Source organism: Ornithorhynchus anatinus, chromosome 6 (assembly GCF_004115215.2).
Source record: "Ornithorhynchus anatinus isolate Pmale09 chromosome 6, mOrnAna1.pri.v4, whole genome shotgun sequence".
In the NCBI taxonomy this organism is placed as follows: domain Eukaryota; kingdom Metazoa; phylum Chordata; class Mammalia; order Monotremata; family Ornithorhynchidae; genus Ornithorhynchus; species Ornithorhynchus anatinus.
This window is the reverse complement of record NC_041733.1, coordinates 16,570,535-16,589,860: the sequence shown is the minus strand read 5'-3', so window position 1 is coordinate 16,589,860 and position 19,326 is coordinate 16,570,535. Positions and strand designations below refer to the sequence as shown.

General features: G+C 51.6%; 1 protein-coding gene across 4 annotated transcripts in view; it reads left to right on the top strand.

Moving 5' to 3' along the window:
* The window catches only part of SHROOM4 (shroom family member 4), a 176,576-nt gene that overhangs the window by 131,034 nt on the left and 26,216 nt on the right, over nt 1–19,326 (top strand). For all 4 annotated transcript variants that reach the window (XM_029067243.2, XM_029067245.2, XM_029067244.2 and 1 more), the window contains 2 exons: nt 233–2,672; nt 8,241–8,302. In XM_029067243.2, coding sequence (XP_028923076.1) covers nt 233–2,672; nt 8,241–8,302 — 2,502 coding nt within the window. The remainder of the gene's footprint in view (nt 1–232; nt 2,673–8,240; nt 8,303–19,326) is intronic.

Here is a 19,326-nt window from a genome sequence, read left to right as displayed (position 1 = left end):
GGGAGTTATCGATGAATTGATCGATAAATAGGGTCCCTCCCAACGCTACCCCTTCCTTGTTGTTCTTGACTGTAAGTCGGTTGTGGGCGGGCAATGTGTCCGTTTACTGCGGTATTGTACTTTCCCAAGCACTTAGTACAGTGCTCTGCACACAGTTAGTGCTCAGTAAATACGATTGAATGAATGAATGCTCACCTGCACCGCACCTGACACCTGCGTCCTTTGTGTGCAGCGACCTGAGTCTGCAGTGGAACCAGCTGTCCCGGCACTGCAGCACGGACAAAAGCAGCTCGATCGGCAGCATGGAGAGCCTGGACCACCAGCCCGGCCAAGCGTACGACGAGGGTGACCTCTCGCCCGTGGACCAGAGCCTCTACCAGAATAAGCGGGACTCCGCCTACAGCTCGTTTTCCGCCAGCTCCAACGCCTCTGACTACGCGCCGTCCCTGCGGCCCGAGGAGGCCGCCTCCACGGACTGCATCTTCCAGGGCCTGGGCCCCGGCAAGCCCCAGGAGGGGCGCTACCCGCAGACGGGGCCCGGGCCCCGACCTTCCTCCTGCCCCCACGAGAGCAATCTCTCGGGCCCGGGTAGAGCGGGCGGCTCGGCCTGCGGCCCCCCGCAGCCCCCGGTGCGGAGGGACAGCCTGCGCGCATCCAGGGCCCAGCCCGGCCCTGGGGAGAGGCGCCGGGCCTCGGCCCCCTCCGACGCCTCGCACCTCAAGGGTCGCCAGGCCTCCGACGCCCCCCTGTCGGCGAGGGAGCCCCCCGGCGGGCCCCGCTGCCCCTGCGGCCAGCCCCCGGGGGCCTGCGAGGGCCACTGGAAGGAGCGTCCGGTGGCTGACCGGTACTATGGCCTGAGCGCCCAGCCCGACCCCGGCCACGAGCCACCGGTGAGGGAGGGTCCCAGGGTTGGGGACGGAGGGGCCCAGTGGGCCCGGAGGCCCGGAGAGGCCGCGGAGGATCCGGCCGGGCCCCTCGCTGACCGTCCCTCCCTCGGGCCGTCGGGGCACCGGCATAGCGCTCCTGAGCAGCTGCTGGCATCCCAGCTGCGGGCCCTGCGCCTCGGGGCGGAGAGGGGCACGGAGAGTGACGTGGCCGAGCTTCCAACCGTCCAGGAGGGGCACCGGTGGACCTTATCGCCCCTGCACGGTGCCCCTGGGGGCCGGGGGAGCCCCTGCCGCCCACCCCCTGGTGGAGTCTGCGACCCGCTCGGGGCCGAGGTCCCGGCGGGCCAGGCCAGGGACCCCACACGAGGGAGCGCCCCTGCCGCCGCTGGAGAGGCCCGCGGGCACCCTTCGGGGCATCAGGATGGCACCCAGTCCCCCGACGGGGGCTGCCCCGACCCGGACGTCGCCCCCCAGCAGCCCAGCCCCGGGCACTCCTCCCCTCCCAACTCCCCACCTGGTCGGCCGGCCCGAGAGAGCCCCCCGAGCCCCAAGCCGGCCGGGGGCCCCCGGGCCTCGGACGAGGGCGGGCGAGCGGGTGCCAGGAGGAGCGGGGGCACCCGGTGCCGCTCCACCCAGATGCGGCGGAAGAGCGAGCGATTCGCCACCAACCTGCGCAACGAGATCCAGCGGAGGAAGGCCCAGCTCCAGAAGAGCAAGGGCCCGGCCGGCCTGCTGGGCGGGGAGGAGCCGGTGGAAGAGGCAGAGGAGCCGGAGGATCCCCCGGGGCATCCTCCCGACCCATCCCCGCCACCCACCTCTGGACCCTCTCCTCCTCCGTCCCCGCCTCTGCCGCCCCCCTCCCCTCCTCACGGCGGGTGGCCCGGGCCCATCTCCCAGAACCTCAGCAGGGCCCGCATGTCCCGGGCTAGGTCTTCCGAGTGCCTCAGTCAGGAAGCCAAGAGCCACGGCCCCAGAGCGGCGCCGGAGACCCCCGGGAGTCCCGGCCGGAGGCCCATCTGGCCCGCGGCCGGGCCGGACCTCCGGTGGAAGGCCCCCGACCCCGAGAAGCAGCGGGCCCCCGCCGCCGCGGCGCGTGGGGGACGCTGGCGGTGGTCTCCGGAGCACAAGCTGCAGCCTCACCTGGAGTCCGCCCCGGACGGAGGCCCCGACTCATACGAGAAGGAGTCGGCCGGCCGGGCCCCGGAGGACGCCATCCTCCTGCCCTTCGCCGACAGGAGGAGGTTCTTCGAGGAGACCAGCCGGTCCGTGTCCACGCCTCACCTGCCCGGCCTGGCGGCCCTGTCCGCCCGACACAGCAAGCCGGTGGCCCTGAGACCCAAGCCCCCGGACCAGGGCTCCTTCCGCCCGGTCAACTCGGACTGCAGGGACCTGAGGCGGCACTCGGTGGACCAGGCCTATCGCTCCTCGTCCCCCCTGCCTCCGGAGCCCTCCGCTTACACAGAGTGCTTTGCCGCCAAAGGCCTGGAGCAGCCCATGTGCTACCAGCCCGTGACCCACCGCGGGGAGTTCGAGTACCTCAGGACTTACCCGTTCCCCTGCAACGTCCAAGGCGCCGTGGTCCACGACCCGTGCCCCTACTGTTCCGGGGAGCTCTGCCCGGCTCTGCTCAAGAGGAGTCTGCCGCCCAGCCACCGCGGCTGCCGCTGTCATCACCTCCAGTGGGCCCGTTGCTCGGACTGCTGCTGCCCGTCCCAGCGCCAGGTGCTGGAAGAGAATGGCATGATGCGGGGCGGCGCTTGGCCGGGCCGGAAGCCATTCGTGCAGGTAAGGGCCGGGCTGCCCCCGTGCTCACCCCCCTCCTTGTTCCCGACCCTGAGGGGGCATCTGAGAACGGGCCCCCAGACTTCCAGCTCCTTGGCTCTGACCGGGTCCTGCCCTGCTCCCATGGGGCACCGTTAATTTTCAATGACATTTGTTAAGCACTTACTGTATAATAATAATAATAATAATGTTGGTATTTGTTAAGCGCTTACTATGTGCAGAGCACTGTTCTAAGCTCTGGGAGATACAGGGCAATCAGGTTGTCCCACGTGAGGCTCACAGTCTTAATCCCCATTTTACAGATGAGGGAACTGAGGCACAGAGAAGTGGAGTGACTTACCCACAGTCATACAGCTGACAAGTGGCAGAGCTGGGATATGGACCCATGACCTCTGACTCCCAAGCCCGCGCTCTTTCCACTGAGCCACGCTGCTTCCCATATGCCCGGCACTGTACTGAGCACTGGGATAGATACAAGATAATCAGGTTGGACGCAATCCCTGTCCCTCATGGGGCTCATGCTGTTAATCCCCATTTTACAGATGAGGTAACTGACTCTTTTTCTCCTGTTTTCCATCTCATTAATTAGGGTACTTATTAAGCACTTCCTAAGAGCCAAGCACTGTACTAAGTGCTGAGGTAAATACAAGATAATCAGGTCGGACGCAGTCCCTGTCCCACGAGGGACTCAGGGTCTTAATCCCCGTTTTGCAGATGAGGTAGCTGAGTCACAGAGAAGAAAAGGGACTTGCCTGAAGTCAGACGGCAGACAAGTGGCGGAACCTGGATTAGAATCCAGGGCCTTCTGACTCCCGGGCCCGTGCTCTATCCACTAGGCCACGCTGCTCCATCCCCCAAGGGGCCTGCTGGCTAAATTTAGCTCCAAGAGCTTCATCTTTCAATCCACTAATGGTGTTTTTTGAGGGCTTCCTCCGCGCAGATCACAGAGTGCTTGGGAGCAGGGTTCTTGTCTACCGACTCCATTATACTGGACTTTCCCAAGCTTTTTGTAAAGTGTTCTGCACATAGCAGGCATTCAATAAATACAGATTGATTGAATGGTACTATAGAGTTGCTAGACAAAATCCCTGCCCTCAAGGAGCGTACAGTGTAGCTGGGGAGATGGACACTAAAGCTGCATTACAGACAGGGAGAAGTCACCAAGTTTATTATTAATGATAATAACGATAATTATTATGATGATGTTTGTTAGGCCCTTACTATGTGCCAGGGACTGTACTAAGTGCTGGGGTGGACACAAGCAGATGGAGTTGGACGCAGTCCCCGTCTCACGTGGGGCTCGCAGTTTCTATCCCCATTTTACAGATGAGGTAACTGCGGCACAGAGAAGTGAAGTAACTTGGCCAAGGTCACACAGTAGACAAGCGGCGAAGCCAAGATTAGAACCCCTCGACCTTCTGGCTCCCAGGCCCGTGCTCTACGCCTTGCTGCTTCTCTTTAAGACACGATGGCTTCTCGAACGCAGCTTTTGACCCCTTTTTTTTCTCTCTTTTGGCTGGGGACAGGAGGATTTGTGGGGGAGTGGGCTCTCGGCAGGCTGTCACGTGTCCTGGTCATTTCATTTACTGTGCCTTGTTTATCTGCTGCTTTTAGTTTGGGCAGTCCACCGGATACACGCACTCAGAACGTGCCAGCTGAGGTGGACATCTCAAAACTTTTCCAAGAGGTCAGGAATCATGCCATTTAATTACTGGATTCTCCCAAGGCTTAGTATAACAATAATAATAAATGTGGTATTGGTTAAGCGCTTACGAGGTGCCAGGCACTGTACTCCGCGCTGGGATGGATACAAGCAAATGAGGTTGGACACAGTCCCTGTCCCATGGGGGGCTCACAGTCTCAATCCACATTTTGCAGATGAGGGAACGGAGTCCCAGAGAAGTGAAGCGACTTGGCCAAGGTCACACAATCATCAAGTGTGACCGGGATTACAGCGTGGAGCCGGGATTAGAACCCAGGTCCTTCTGACTCCCAGGTCTGGGCTCTATCCTTTAGGCCACGCTGGAGTAGGCGTTCATTAAATACAATTGATTGATGGATGGGAGGAAGGTCTGCTAGGGAACAAGATCTGGTAACTCCCACCGGGTGCTGGCCTTCTCCCAAATGAGTCATCCCTCTGTCGCTTGCTCAGACCACACCCTCCAGGCGTTCCGATTCTGCCGCTCCGCTCCTGCTGCCGTTCTGCCCCTTCCCGCCCAAGCTGGAGCGCAGGGTTGCCTTGAGGTGCCAACGGGAGGGAACGACTCATCTCCTCCGGTTTTCAGTCCCTTTACCTTCGCTGAGCCCCGGTCTGGGTGGCGAGCGCTCCCTCCACCTCCTCGTTCGGGCTCCTTCCCTCCAGATATGGAGGGTGGGGTCACCAAACTCCACCCTTTTTTAATGGTATTTGTTAAGTGCTTACTGTAGTCCAGACACTAAGCGCTGGGGTAGATACAAGATAATAACTGGGTTGGACACAATCCCATTCCCCCACAGGGCTCACTCTTAATCCCCATTTTACAGATGCAAGAACTGAGGCCCAGGGAATAATAATAATAATAATGTTGGTATTTGTTAAGCGCTTACTGTGTGCAGAGCACTGTTCTAAGTGCTGGGGTAGATACAGGGTAATAATAATAATGTTGGTATTTGTTAAGCGCTTACTATGTGCCGAGCACTGTTCTAAGCGCTGGGGTAGACACAGGGGAATCAGGATGTCCCACGTGGGGCTCACAGTCTTAATCCCCATTTTACAGATGAGGGAACTGAGGCACAGAGAAGTTAAGTGACTTGCCCACAGTCACACAGCTGACAAGTGGCAGAGCAGAGATTCGAACTCATGACCTCTGACTCCAAAGCCCGTGCTCTTTCCACTGAGCCCCGCTGCTTCTCTAGAGAAGTAAAGTGACTTGCCCAAGGTCACATAGACAAATGGCAGAGCCGGGATTAGAACCCATGACCTTCTGACTCCCAGGCCCGTGTTTTATCCACTAGGTCATGCTGCTTTCCTTCTTTCATTCCCCTGAACGGTTGTGGAGTAAACTGGGCTCAAACAGGGCCGTTTGGGGCCTCCAGAATTCCGAGCCAAACAGGGTTGGACATCCCCATGCACCTCAAAGATCATCTTCATTTGACACACCAGCCCCCCAGTAATTATGTAAATACTCTCCTACTCTATTATTTCCCCTCTCCCTAATCTGTTTTAATGTCCTTCTCCCCCATAGACCGTAAGCTCCTTGTGGGGAGAGATTGCTTCTGCCATCTCTGTTGCATTGTGCTCTCCTGGGGGCTTAGTACAGTGCTCCGCACCCGGGAAGCGCTCCGTAGATACCACGGATTGGTCGACTGATCCTACACCTCCGGCCTTGACAGAAGCGAACCTCGCAGTCCCCATCCAGGGAGAAAGCGATTATTGATTCTGGTTCCAGGAAGTCAGACTAGGAATTGCGGCCTGATAGGAAAAGCAAATTTACAAGAGCACTGATAGTCAGGGCGTTATGGGGGGTGTGGGGATATGTAAGATCGGGGAACCGGATCAGAAGGCCGAGCTTCAGGTCTGGAATGGAAAGCCAGGGATTTCTCCTGTGCCCGTAGGGAGGGGAGTAACCTCGGATGGTGTCAGGGGAGCGGACAAGCTTCCTGACAAGAGGACATTTATTAACTCACTTGTTTGGCTCTCTGACTGTATGCGATAACTGTTCTTAGCACTTGCTCCAAGCGTGACGTTTCCCGACAAAGTCTAGCTTGGTTCAGCAGTTTAGAGGGACTGTGTGGAATGTCTCTAAACTCGTTGTGGGAAGGAAAAGTTTATTGTTATATTGCTTATTACAGTGCTCAGCACACAGTAAGCACTCAATAAATATGATTGAATGAATGAGGAGGGCTATGACAGCTTCCAAGCGAGGCCTTATCTCCTTTTCCCTTGCTGTAATTTATTTTCAAGTCCGCCTCCCCCTGTAGGCTGTAAACCTACTTGTGGGCAGGGATCGTGTCACCCAGCTCTTGGGTAGTGTACTCTCCCAAGCACTTAGTACAGCGTGGCTTAATGGGAAGAGCATGGGCTTGGGAGGCAGAGGACGTGGGTTCTAATCCCCACTCTGCCACTGGACTGCTGTGTGACCTTAGGCAAGTCACTTAACTTCTCTGGGCCTCAGTTCACTCATCTGTAAAATGGGGATTAAGACTGTGGGCCCCACATGGGGCAACCTGATTACCTTGTATCTCCCCCAGTGCTTAGAACAGTGCTCAGCACATACTAAGTGCTTCACAAATACCATAAGTAATTAATTACAGTGCTCTGCATACGGGAAGTGCCCAATAAACATCCAGGTTGGTTGATTAATTTGTGTCAAGTTCTGAGCAAGCTCGGGATAAGACGGTGACTCCACAGAGAGCTGGGGAGTTTGGGAATAATAATAATAATTATTATTTTGATAATTATTGTGGTTCTTGTTCAGCATTTCTTATGTGGTAAGCGCTGTGCTAAGCCGTGGGGTAGATATAATTCAGTCAGATCAGACACATTTCCTGTTTCACATGCGATTTACGATCTAGAGGGGAGAAAAAATGAGAAGCAGTGTGGCCTAGGGGATAGAGCACGAGCCTGGGAGTCAGAAGGGCCTGGGTTCTAATCCTGGCTCTGCCACTTATCTGCTCTATGACTTTGGGCAAGTCCCTTCACTTCTCTGGACCCCAGTTACCTTATCTGTAAAATGGGGATTAAGACTGAGAGCCCCATGTGAGACAGGGACTGTGTCCAACCTGATTATCTTGTATCTACCCAGCTCTTAGAAGAATGCCTGGCATATAGTAAGTGCTTCACAGATACCATAAAAAAGAACATATTGAATTCCCATTTTTCATATGAAGAAACTGAGGCACAGAGAGATTAAATGACTTTGCCCAAGGTCACCCAGCAGGTTTATGGCATAGCCGGAATTAGAACGCAGGTCCTCTTGATTGCTAAACCCCTCCTCTTTCCCCTGGGTTATACTGCCTCTCACGCACTCTCAACCCCTAAAATATGTCGGTGGCTGATGCCAAGCTCTCCCACCTTGAACTCCAAAGCCTGCCTTCCCTGGCCACCGTGTCCCCCTCAGAAGGGTTTTCAGCGGAGGAGCGGGAAGAGAAACAATCAAATTTGCCCAATGAGGCAAACAAAAAGACTTCCTCGGCCAAAGAGAGTGCGGGAGCCAGAGCAAACAGCAAACACGCTAAACTGGTTTGCAACGTGGCTTGGGCGGGGGGGGGGGGGGGTGAGGGTGGCAGGGAGAGGGGAAAAAATGAAGAGTTTAGAGAACGTTTTGCCCCGGTTGCTGAGTCCTTTCTCCGTCGCTGCATGCCCAAGGCGGGAGAGAAGTCCTGCCGGATTGGGAGCTGGAGAGCGTCCAAGTTTCCTCCTGGGAGGAGAACCCTCTGGGGCTGTGTTTCTTTAGCGGCTCCCGGGGAGGAAGCCAGCACGGCCCCTGGGATCCGGGCACGGGACCGCCCTCGGCCTCCTGTGACTCCTCCGGGCTGCGGCGGCCGAGGTCTCCTTCTCACCCCCCTGACTTGTCGGGATCTTCCTTGCAGGAATTTCCTCTGGATGAATGGGAACCGGTGAAGATCAACAGGAAGACCAGCCAGTCGGTGAGGTAAGCGGCCCGCTGGGGGATTTCGGCTTGAGCGGGTGGCTTCGGGAGAGGGGCGGGAGCTGGGAAAGAACGGTGGACTGGGGATTTGTTGGCAGGGCCATTCGACTGCCCAGTTTATTCCCTCAGAAAGCACACCGTGAGCACCTGACGGGCCTGAGACGAAAATAGTCTTCTATCCCCTCGTCCCTCCTGTGGCATCCCCCAGTTTTCGGCCCACTTGGCCTGAGCGGTAGGGGCAGAGCGGGCAGGTGACTCGGTTGACCCTGAGGGTGGGCAGCACCCGTGGAAGTCAAGTTCCACCCCCAAGCCTGAAGCTGAAGACGTGCCAAGCGCCAGCCCGACTTGGGTACAGGAAGAGAGAACAGGTCGTGGTTTGAGTTGGGCCTGGTCGGTTCCAGCAGGGCTGGCAAGGAGGGTAGTTGGGAGCATTCGGGAGAGTCCAGCAGAATTGTTGGTCATGACCCCTTCCTTCAAGGAATCAATCAATCAATCAATGTTTTTTTATTGAGCGCTTACTGTGTGCAGCTTTTGAGTTGATGGGCAAGATCCCTGTCTTCAAGGAACTTAAAATCAGGTGGGGGAGAAGGATTATAAAATAAATTACAGCTAGGAGAAGTAGCAGAGAATGAGGAGTTGGACATTGATGTTTTGGGGCTAGGGTTAGAGTTTGCAAAAAAAGGGCTTAAAGGTTACAGCCCCAAACACATAGAAGACTCAGAAGAGAGGGTGAATAGGGTGGGCAAATAACGGTTAGTCAGGGAAGGCTTCTCGGAGGAGATGTAGTTTTAGGAGGGTTTGGAAGGTGGGAAGAGTGGTTGTCTGTGGAAGGACAGGCCTGGGAGTTGGAGGACCTGGGTTCTAATCCCGGCTCTGCCGTGTGCCGGCTGTGTGACTTTGGGCAAGGCTCTGAACTTCTCTGTGCCTCAGTTGCTTCATCTACAAAATAAGAGTTCAATACCTGTTCTCCCTCCTACTTAAACTGTGAGCCCCAAGTGGGACATGATGAGATCGTCTCTATCCCAACGCTTAGTACAGTGGTTGGTATATTGTAAAAGCTTAACAAATATTGCAATTATTATTATCATATGAAAGAGGGGGAGTTCCAAACCTGAGTTAGGACCACATTTTCTGATGCGGGAGTTGGGGCTGGGGGAAGTGTCAGAAGGACGCCTCCAAACTGGGGGAGCAGAAGGGAAAAACAGACCCAACTGGGAATAGCAAGAGCGAAATAATGAATCAATAAGGGATGGATCTAAGTCAATATTCACTTAGGGGGCTGGGGCTACTTGCATATTCCAGAAGTGCTAAGGGACTTTATTGGTTAGGATGGAGGTGGGTGACCCCCCAATCCCAGATTCCAGGGTTTTCTTAAGGTTTTAAAGGAACCAAAGGAAAAAAAAGGGTGAGGGGAAAGTGCTCCTTTATACCCTCGGTGGCATTTATGGAATGTGCTGTGCTAAGTGCTTAGGAAAGTGCAGTGCGGCAGAACTGGTAGATACATTCCCTGCGCTCAAGGTGATTACGTTAGAGAAGCAGCGTGGCTCAGTGGAAAGAGCCCGGGCTTGGGAGCCAGAGGTCATGGGTTCGAATCCCGGATCTGCCACTTGTCAGCTGTGTGACTGTGGGCAAGTCACTTTACTTCTCTGTGCCTCAGTTTCCTAATCTGTAAAAATGGGGATTAACTGTGAGCCTCATGTGGGACAACCTGATTACCCTATATCTCCCCCAGTGCTTAGAACAGTGCTCTGCACATAGTAAGTGCTTAACAAATACCAACATTATTACATTCTCAGCACATAGAACAGTGCTTGGCAATAGTAAGCACTTAACAAATGCCATAATTATTAAGGAAGAGAAGTGAAAAGGAAGGGCCTTTCCGAAAAACAGCCTTGGTAGTGAGTAACAAGGCATCTTTCTCTCAAGACCCTGAAGTGAACAGGCCTGTATCACTGTGTGTACTATGTCACTGAGAAGCAGCATGGCATAGTGGACAGATAAGTGCCTGGAAGTCAGAAGGTCATGGGTTCTAATCCCAGTCCCGCCACTTGTCTGCTGTGTTGTAACCTGGGGCCAGTCACTTTACTTCTCTGGGCCTCAGTTACCTCATCTGTAAAATGGGGATTGAGCCTGGGAGCCTCATTAGACTGTAAGCCCGTCAAAGGGCAGGGACTGTCTCTATCTGTTGCCGATTTGTACATTCCAAGCGCTTAGTCCAGTGCTCTGCACATAGTAAGCGCTCAATAAATACTATTGAATGAATGTGGGACAGGGACTGTGTCCAATTCAATTACCTTGTATCTACCCCAGTAGTAGCACAGTGCCTGGCCCATAGTAAGTGCTTAACAAGTGCTGTTATTATTATTAAATTAGCAGAAAATCAGAAGGGCCTGGACAGGCCTGACCTTGAAGAGGCTCTTCAAGGGCACACAGAGCCTGGAAAAGAAAGGGCCACATCCTACTTTTCAGCCCCCCCCCCCCCCAAAGCATCACTTCTCTGAGCCTAAGTTACCTCATCTGTGAAACGGGGATCGAGATTGGGAGCCCCACATGGGACATAGACTAAGTCCAACCTGATTTGCTAGTGTCTACCCCAGTGCTTAATGCAGTGTCTGGCACATAAGCACTTAACAAATACCACTATTATTATTATTATTAGTATTATTATATTCTCTCTCTTTTCCCTGCTGTTTAGTGCTGCTCCTTGTCTTTTAATAATAATAATAATGTTGGTATTTGTTAAGCGCTTACTATGTGCCGAGCACCGTTCTAAGCGCTGGGGTAGACACAGGGGAATCAGGTGGTCCCACGTGGGGCTCACAGTCTTAATCCTCATTTTACAGATGAGGTAACTGAGGCACCGAGAAGTGAAGTGACTTGCCCGAAGTCACACAGCTGACAAGTGGCCGAGCCGGGATTTGAACTCATGACCTCTGACTCCAAAGCCTGTACTCTTTCCACTGAGCCACGCTGCTTCTCGTGCTTTTCAACCCTGAGAAAATTCTTTTTCTTCATTATCTCATTTGTGTGAATTCCGTGTACACACAAGCTCTCCGGCAGCGATTCTAATGTTGAGAACAGAATTACTTCCACTGCAAATAATTCCTCGCCTAACAAACTTACCCTTCATTAAGAGATTCTGAAAATCCTTGTGAACCTATTTTGTTAACGCTGTATGTTCTAGCCTCTAATCCAAGCGAGGTGGAATCATGAAGATCTGATACCCTGTGGCGTTTAGAGACTACTTTTAATCAGCCACTTTTTGAGACTGGACGGTGGGTTCAAGGATAGCACGGCTTAGTGGAAAGAGCCTGGGCTCTGGAGTCAGAGGACCTGCATTCTAATCCCGGCTCTGCCACTTGCCTGCTGTGTGACCTTGGGCAAGTTACTTCATTTCTCCGTACCTCCGTTCCCTCATCTGTAAAATGGGGAATCAGTCCCTGTTCTCTTTCCTGCTTGTCTGTTAGCCCCATGTGGGGCAGTGACTGTGCCTGACATGATTAGCTTGTATCTACCCTAGCGCTTAGAAGAGTGCTTGACACATAGTAAGCGCTTAACAAATACCACTATCATTAGTAGTATTATTATTATAGGGGGCTCCAGGCAGCCATCCAGAGAGTTTGGGATTTGTCGACTGCTTGCCACGAGCAGAGCAATGTACTTGGGAGAGTGCAGTATAGTCGAGATGGCAGATACATACCCTGCCCCAACAAGCTTAGAGGCTAGAGGGGGAGACAGATATTAATACAAATTATTTCAGAAAGTTCGCCTTCTATCATTCATTCAGTAGTATTTGTTGAGCGCTTACTACGTACAGAGCACTGTACTAAGCGCTGGGAATGTACAAATCAGCAACAGATACAGTCCCTGCCCATTGTCGGGCTTACAGTCTAATGGGGGGAGACAGACAGACAAAAACAATAGCAATAAATAGAATCAAGGGGATGGACATCCTACCCTCCTCAGGGGAAATTCAGAGCATCTGGCAGAAGGGGGTGCAGAAGTGAGTGTAAGGGTGTGGAAAGGCTTATTGGAAAAATCACCTCATGCTGAAAGGGCAGGAAGCTTGGAGGAACCTAAGAAATCTTCCTCCGAGAGGCAGTTCACGTTTAAGGAAGTTGGTTCTGTGGAGATTGGAAAGTCATGTAGGTGAATACATTGGGGGATTGATGGATTTAGCCCATTTCCCCAGCATTTGAGAAGCGGTGTGGCCTAGTGGATAAAGCACGGGCCTGGGAATCAGAAGGACCTGGGTTCTAATCCCAGCTCCTCCTCCTGTCTGCAGCGTGACCTTGGGCAAGTCACTTTGCTTCTCTGTCTCGTCTCAGTTCCCTTGTTTGCAAAATGGGGATTCAATCCCTGTACTCCCTCCAACTTGGGCAGTGAGCTCTCTGAGGGACATGATAATCTGCTCTCTATCCTAGCTCTTAGTACTTGGGCAGTGAGCTCTATGAGGGACATGATAATCTTGTCTCTATCCTAGCTCTTAGTACAGTGCTTGGCACAAACTAAGGGTTTAACAAATACCACAATTATCATTATTATTATTAGCTTCAGGAGAGGTAGGTCTTGGGGATCACCTGACTTAATAAAGTTGGTATTTGTTAAGTGCTTACTATGTGCAGAGCACTCCTCTAAGCACTGGGGTGGATACAGGGTAATCAGGTTGTCCCATGTGAGGCTCACAGTCTTAATCCCCATTTTACAGATGAGGTAACTGAGGCACAGAGAAGTTAAGTGACTTGCCCACAGTCACACAGCTGCCAAGTGGCAGAGCCGGGTTTCAAACCCACAACCTCTGACTCCCAAGCCCGTGCTCTTTCCAGTGAGCCACGCTGCTTCTCTGACTTGAGTCAATCATATCTTTTGAGCACTTACTGTGCAGAGCACTGTACTAGGCACTTGGGGGAGTACAGTATAATAATAATTGTAGTATTTGTAGTATTTGTAGTATTTGTAGTATTTGTAGTATAAGTGCTAGAGTGAATACAAGCAAATTGAGTTAGACACAGTCCTGTCCTACGTGGGGCTCACAGTCTCAATCCCCATTTTATAGATGAGGTAACTGAGGCACAGAGAAGTGAAGTGACTTGCCCAGGGTCACACAGCAGATAAGTGACAGAGTCAGAATTAGAACCCATGACCTTCTGACTCCCAGGCCTGTGCTCTGTCCACTCTGCCATGCTGCTTCTAACAACATATGTGTAACAACATAACAGGCATATTCCCTGCCAAGCTGTAAGTCTAGAGGACTTCTTTCCCCTGACCATGCTTGGGAGGAGGAGCCCAAAACCCCCCGAGGAAGAAGACCTCTCTGGTACAATTCCTGTCAACCGGTCTTTCTTAGCCCGTGCTCCTTTTACTTTTAGATGAATAAAACTTTCCCCTGGGTTGAAAATCATTTTCTTTGCTTTGGTCACTAGCACCAAATCGGTAAATTTCAAAAGTGGTTGAAAAATGGAAGTCAATAACTCTAAATTATGTAAAATCAATCTTCCTCCGAGCTTGCTTGATGGGAGTTTATTTTGAGAAGCAGCACGGCCTAGCGGAAGGCGCATGGGGGCTGGGAGTCGGGAGACCTGGGTTCTAGTCCCAGCTGCTTGCCTATTGTGTGACCTCGGGCAGGTCACTTCACCTCCCCGTGCCCCAGTTTCCCCAATTGTAAAATGGAGATTAAGAACCCATTCTCCCTAACCCTTAATTGCAAGCCCCATGTTGGACAGGGCCTGGGTCCAATCTGATGATCCTGTATCTCACCCTAGTGCTTGGCACGTACCAAGCGCTTAACAAATACCACAATTATTGTTATTATAAAGTTTTCCACAATGGCTCTACAATCCAGGGGTACAGCAACAGAAGAGCACAGGTCACGCCTTACCACCCAGCAGCCGGACTATGATAGCACCCTTCCAGGAGGAGGAGGGAGCCAGCCAGAGATGGGGGCCTCTCCGTGTTTAACGCCGAAAGAAACGTTTGCAAAATCCAGGAAGTGAGACATAAGGGCACTGAGAGGGAAGGCGAGGAAAGGAGGATCCTAAGAGATTATTCTGAGTCTGTTACCGCCGTATCTCTCCCCTGCCTCTCCCTTCCCAAGGACAGAGAACCTCAGACAGGCTGGGGTGGGTCGAGCCTCTGTAGAGTGATTAATGTCCCGTTCTTTGCTCCTGTAAGGGGGGGGGGGGCGGGGAAGGAGGGAAGAATCTCAGCGAGCATCCCATGTGGAGCTCATTACTCCACAGCCTTTAGCCAGAGGCAAAGGGCTCGGTTTAGTCAGTTTCATAACTTGGTAGCTTTTCAGGCTCCTTGCAGGCCCTCTCGCTCTGCAGGCCTGTCGACTGCTTTGCTCTAAGTCGGCCCGCAAATACAGCTTGAGGCGATACATTTTTGTTTCCAGTTTTTCAAAAAGCAGAAGCGTTCTGGGCAGGCTGGCCCCTGGTGGACAGCCAGAATCAGAGCATGGCAGTTGACCTTCGTTGAGCAATTTGGGAATAACCAACCTGGCCCCTGGCCCCCAGTGATGAATTGTGTGGGAGGAGGATGGCGCTTTGTTTACCAAGTTATTTTCCCACCACTTGGCAAAGAGCGGCGTTGTTGATTGACTCATTAGAGCCTTTTGTGGTCCCCGGGTCAAAAGTAGGTGCAACCATCTCCCTTGGAACAGCTCCTACTCTTCTGTTGTTCCGGGGGGACGTGCTGGCTGATTTTATTGTATTGTACTCTCCCAAGCGCTCAGTATAGTGCTCTGCACATAGTAAATGCTCAAAAAGTACCATTGATTGGTTGATTCCAACAGAGTCTGTATATCTGCCCATTCTTCCACCCTCTTGAGGCTAAAAGTGATGCCTTAACTGGGTCAGACCAGTGGTCCACCCAGTCCAGAGTTCTAATGCCAGTAGAATCTGCCACTTATCTGCTGGGTGGCCTCGGGCAAGTCACTTCACTTCTCTGAGCCTCAGTTCCCTCATTTGTAAAATGGGGATTAAGACTCTGAGCCCTATATGGGACAGGGACCGTTGTCCAACCCAATTTGCTTGTATCTACCCCAGTGCTTAGTTCAGTGCCTGGCATCTCCTAAATGCTTAACAAATACCACAATTATTATTATGAGTATTACTCAAATCATCTTCTTAAGATTTATTATCATCATAATAAGAAATGCTCCTTAAATAGGGGCAAGCAGACCTACTTCTGTACCAATGAAGTTATTTTCTTGAGACACATCAGAGAGCATATAAGTCGTAAGAATTCTGTTTTTGACTCAAGTGCATGTGGGCAGAGGTAAGAATCATTAATGGTATTTACGTGCTTACTATGTGTCAATCACTGTTCAAAGCACTGGGATAGATTCAAGTTAGATCAGACACAGTCCTTTCCCACAGGGGGCTCACAGTTTAAGTAGGAGGGAGAACAGGAATTGAATCTCTGTTTTACAGCTGAGGGAACCGAGGCCCAGAGAAGTGAAGTGACTTGCTCAAGGTCACGCAGCAGACAAACGGAGGAGCCAGGATTAGAACCCAGATGACTTCCAGACCTGAGCTTTATCCGCTAGGCCACACTGCCAACACCGGGATGCTTTTTGAGCTAGATTTCCAGCCTTGATCATCCCCGGTGCCTGATGAGGTTTGAGAATTTCCAATCACAGCCCAGAGGACCCAGAATGGTGCCTTTCTGACTTGTGAACTTTTCAGAACTTGCCTTCACATGCAAAATGAAAAATTGGCACCTATGCGTGTAGATTACCCAAGCTAACTTTTCTGCAAAGCGTGTATACTTTATGTGACTTAGTGTGTTCCTCATGGAGCTAAACTGACCTTCGGGATAAGACACTCCTCCCATCTCGTGCCCAGAACTATTGGAAAAAGGCGCTGTATCGGGGAGAACCGGGAAAGGAGGCTTGAGGCTTCCAAGTACCAGGAAGAACCCGAGAAAATGCAAATGTAGAGGTGAGAGGTGAAAATAAGGTGGAGGGAGAGAAAAGACAATAAGAAATTTCTGCTTTAAAGAGAGCTGATTTTCTTAGAGGTGGGGGTGGTCGAGATCGACCTCTCTTACAGATCAGTGGAAGTTACAGGAAGGATGGGAAGGAGTGTGGCCTGCTGTTAAGAGTCTGGAAGTCAGGACCTGGGTGCTAATCCTGGCTCTGCCACTTAAAAAAATATATATTATTAAATGGTATTTGTTAAGTGCTTATTGTGTGTCAAACAGTGTTCTAAGTGCTGGGGTAGATACCAGTTAATTGTGTTGGATGCTGTCCTTTGTCCCTCAGAGGGTTCACAGTGTCAGTAGGAGGGAGAACAGGAGAACTGAGGTATACAGAAGTTAAGTGACTTGCCCAAGGTCACGGAGCAAGAAATTGGCAGAGTCAGCAGTAGAACCTCAGAATCCCAGGCCTGTCTCTATCTACTTGGCCATGCTGCTTCCTATCCTCGCTATAATTTCCACTGATTTATATGAGGTGTCAATCTGGATACATGCCGTGGGAACCTGGGCAAGACACATAACTTCTCTGTGCCTCAGTTCTCTCATCTGCAAAATAGGGATTCAACACTTAATCTCCCTCTGCCTTGGAATATGAGCTCCAGATGGGCTAGGGAGTGTCCGACCTGATTATCTACCCCAGCACTTAGTACAGTACTCGGCACATCGTAAGCACTGAACAGATAGCACAATTATTAGTATTCTTCTTAATGCCTGCTTGGCAGGATGGTAGCTATCTTCTAAAACTGCAGCCGTGGCAGGCTGTGCCAGTTTAGGGAATTCAGTTGGCAAATGGGATTTTCCTCAAAAAGTAACAAGGGAAGCAATGTTGTCAGAGAAATGGAGGAGAAAGAGAAAGGCATTTTGACATTAAGGGCACCAAGTGTGCTGACCTTTGAGCGGGAAGGGAGTCCTCATATCTTAGGTTCTTGGCTAGTCCTTCCTTGTTTTAACTCTTTGGGCCAAAGAACACAATGTGAAAAGAATATTCATTCAGTGCTTAGAACAGTGCTTGGCACATTAACAAATGCCGTCATCATCATCATCATCATCATTATTATTATTAATGACAATAATCAGCAGGTTTCTTTGAGGGTATGAGGTGAATACTTGATAGAAAGGGAAGCACTCTGAGAGGAGCATTACCTCTCAGTTATTATTAATAATAATAATAACTGTGAGCCCGTTGTTGGGTAGGAATTGTCTGTTGCCGAATTGTACTTTCCAAGTGCTTAGAACAGTGCTCTGCACACAGTAAGCGCTCAATAAATACGATTGAACGATTGAAAGAATAATATTGGTATTTGTTGAATGCTTACTATGTGTCAGGCAACGCTCTAAACACTGGGGTAGAAACAAGGTAATCAGGTTGGACACAGTCCCTGTCCCACATAGGGCTCCCATTCATAATCTCCATTTTAGGGATGAGGGAACTGAGGCCCAGAGAAGTTAAGTGATTTGCCCAAGGTCACACAGCAGACAAGTGACGGTTCTGTGACCTAAATTGTGTCTGCACTGTTGGTAGGTACTGATCCACATGGCTTAGTGAGAAGGCCACTGGACTGGGACCCAGAAGACCTGGGTTTTAATCCCAAATCTGCCTCTTGCCTGCTGTGTGACTTCGGGCAAATCACTTCACTTCACTGGACCTGGGTTTCTCATCTTGAAAATGAGGATAAAATACCTGTTTTCTGTCTCCTTAAGGTGTGAGCCCCATGTGGGACAGGGACTGTGTTGATCTGATCGCATCATATCTATCCCAGGGTAATACAGTGCAAGGCATGTAGGGCATAATGAATACCACCGTTATTATTATTACCATTATTATAATCAGTCCCCTGGTGGACTGAAAAAAAGGCAGCTCATCTCCAAACACCTGCCTTCTGGGGAGGATCAGACTTATTAACAATAGATGCCTCTTTTTGGCCCAGACATGTTTGTCGAAAAGAATTTTCAATTATAAAATCCCATTTGGGGCTCAAGTTTTCACTGGAAAAACCCAACAGCATCAAATGGGATCGGCCCAAGCAGAGAGATCCAGTAATTTTGGACACGAGCCACTAGCCTCATAGATGGTGAGCCCCTCAAGGGACAGGGACCATGTCTAGTTCTTTTTTTTAATGGTAATTTATTAAGCGCTTACTGTGTCCCGGGCACTGTTACAAGCACTGGGATAGGTACTTACTGTGTGCCAAACACTGTGCTGAGTGCCTGGAAGAGTACGATACAAGAGCAAACAGACACAATCCTGCCCACATGAGCAGAGAAGTTAAGTGACTTGCCTAAGGTCACACTAGCCGGTGATACTACTTGGTTGTACTAAGCACGCAGTCCAGTGCTCTGCACACAGCGCTTGATTAAATACCACTGACTCATCGATTTATCCGGGTGACCTTGGAGAAGTCACTCAACTTTTCTGGGCTTCAGTTTCCTCATCTGTATAATGGGGATGAATGGGAGGGGGAGGTTGTCTGGGTACAGATACCCAGTCACCTCTGGTTGCGGTAACCTCTGGATAAACGGGGAAGTGCTGAATGCTTGGAGTCACGGGCTCCTGCCTCTCCTAGTGGGGGACAGAATTAAAGTGTCCACACTCCGGACCCCCCCTCTTCTTCCCACCCCCCAGAGTCTCCTCCCCATCAGCTGCGGGCCAGCTCCGTGGGAAACTCCCGTCTCGTGGGGCCAATTTGCCCAGTTCTGGTCAAAAGCATCGTTGACCCCAGCAAGAGCAGAATGGGCAGGAGGGGGGCGATGGGGGAGCCATCTGTAGCAGAGGACAGGGACAGGAGTGGGTTTGTGCAAGGATCGAATGGGAATGGGAGTCAGAAGGTCAGGGGTTCTAATCCAGGCTCCACCACGTGTCTGCTGTGGGGCCTTGGGCAAGTCACTTTACTTCTCTGTGCCTCCGTTACCTCTTCTGTTAAGTGGAGATTGGGACTGTGAACCCCAGGTGGGACAGGGACTATGACCGACCCAGTTTGGCTTTTATCCACCCTAAATAAATAAAATAAAATGGTGGTATTAAACGCTTACTATGTGCGAAGCACTGG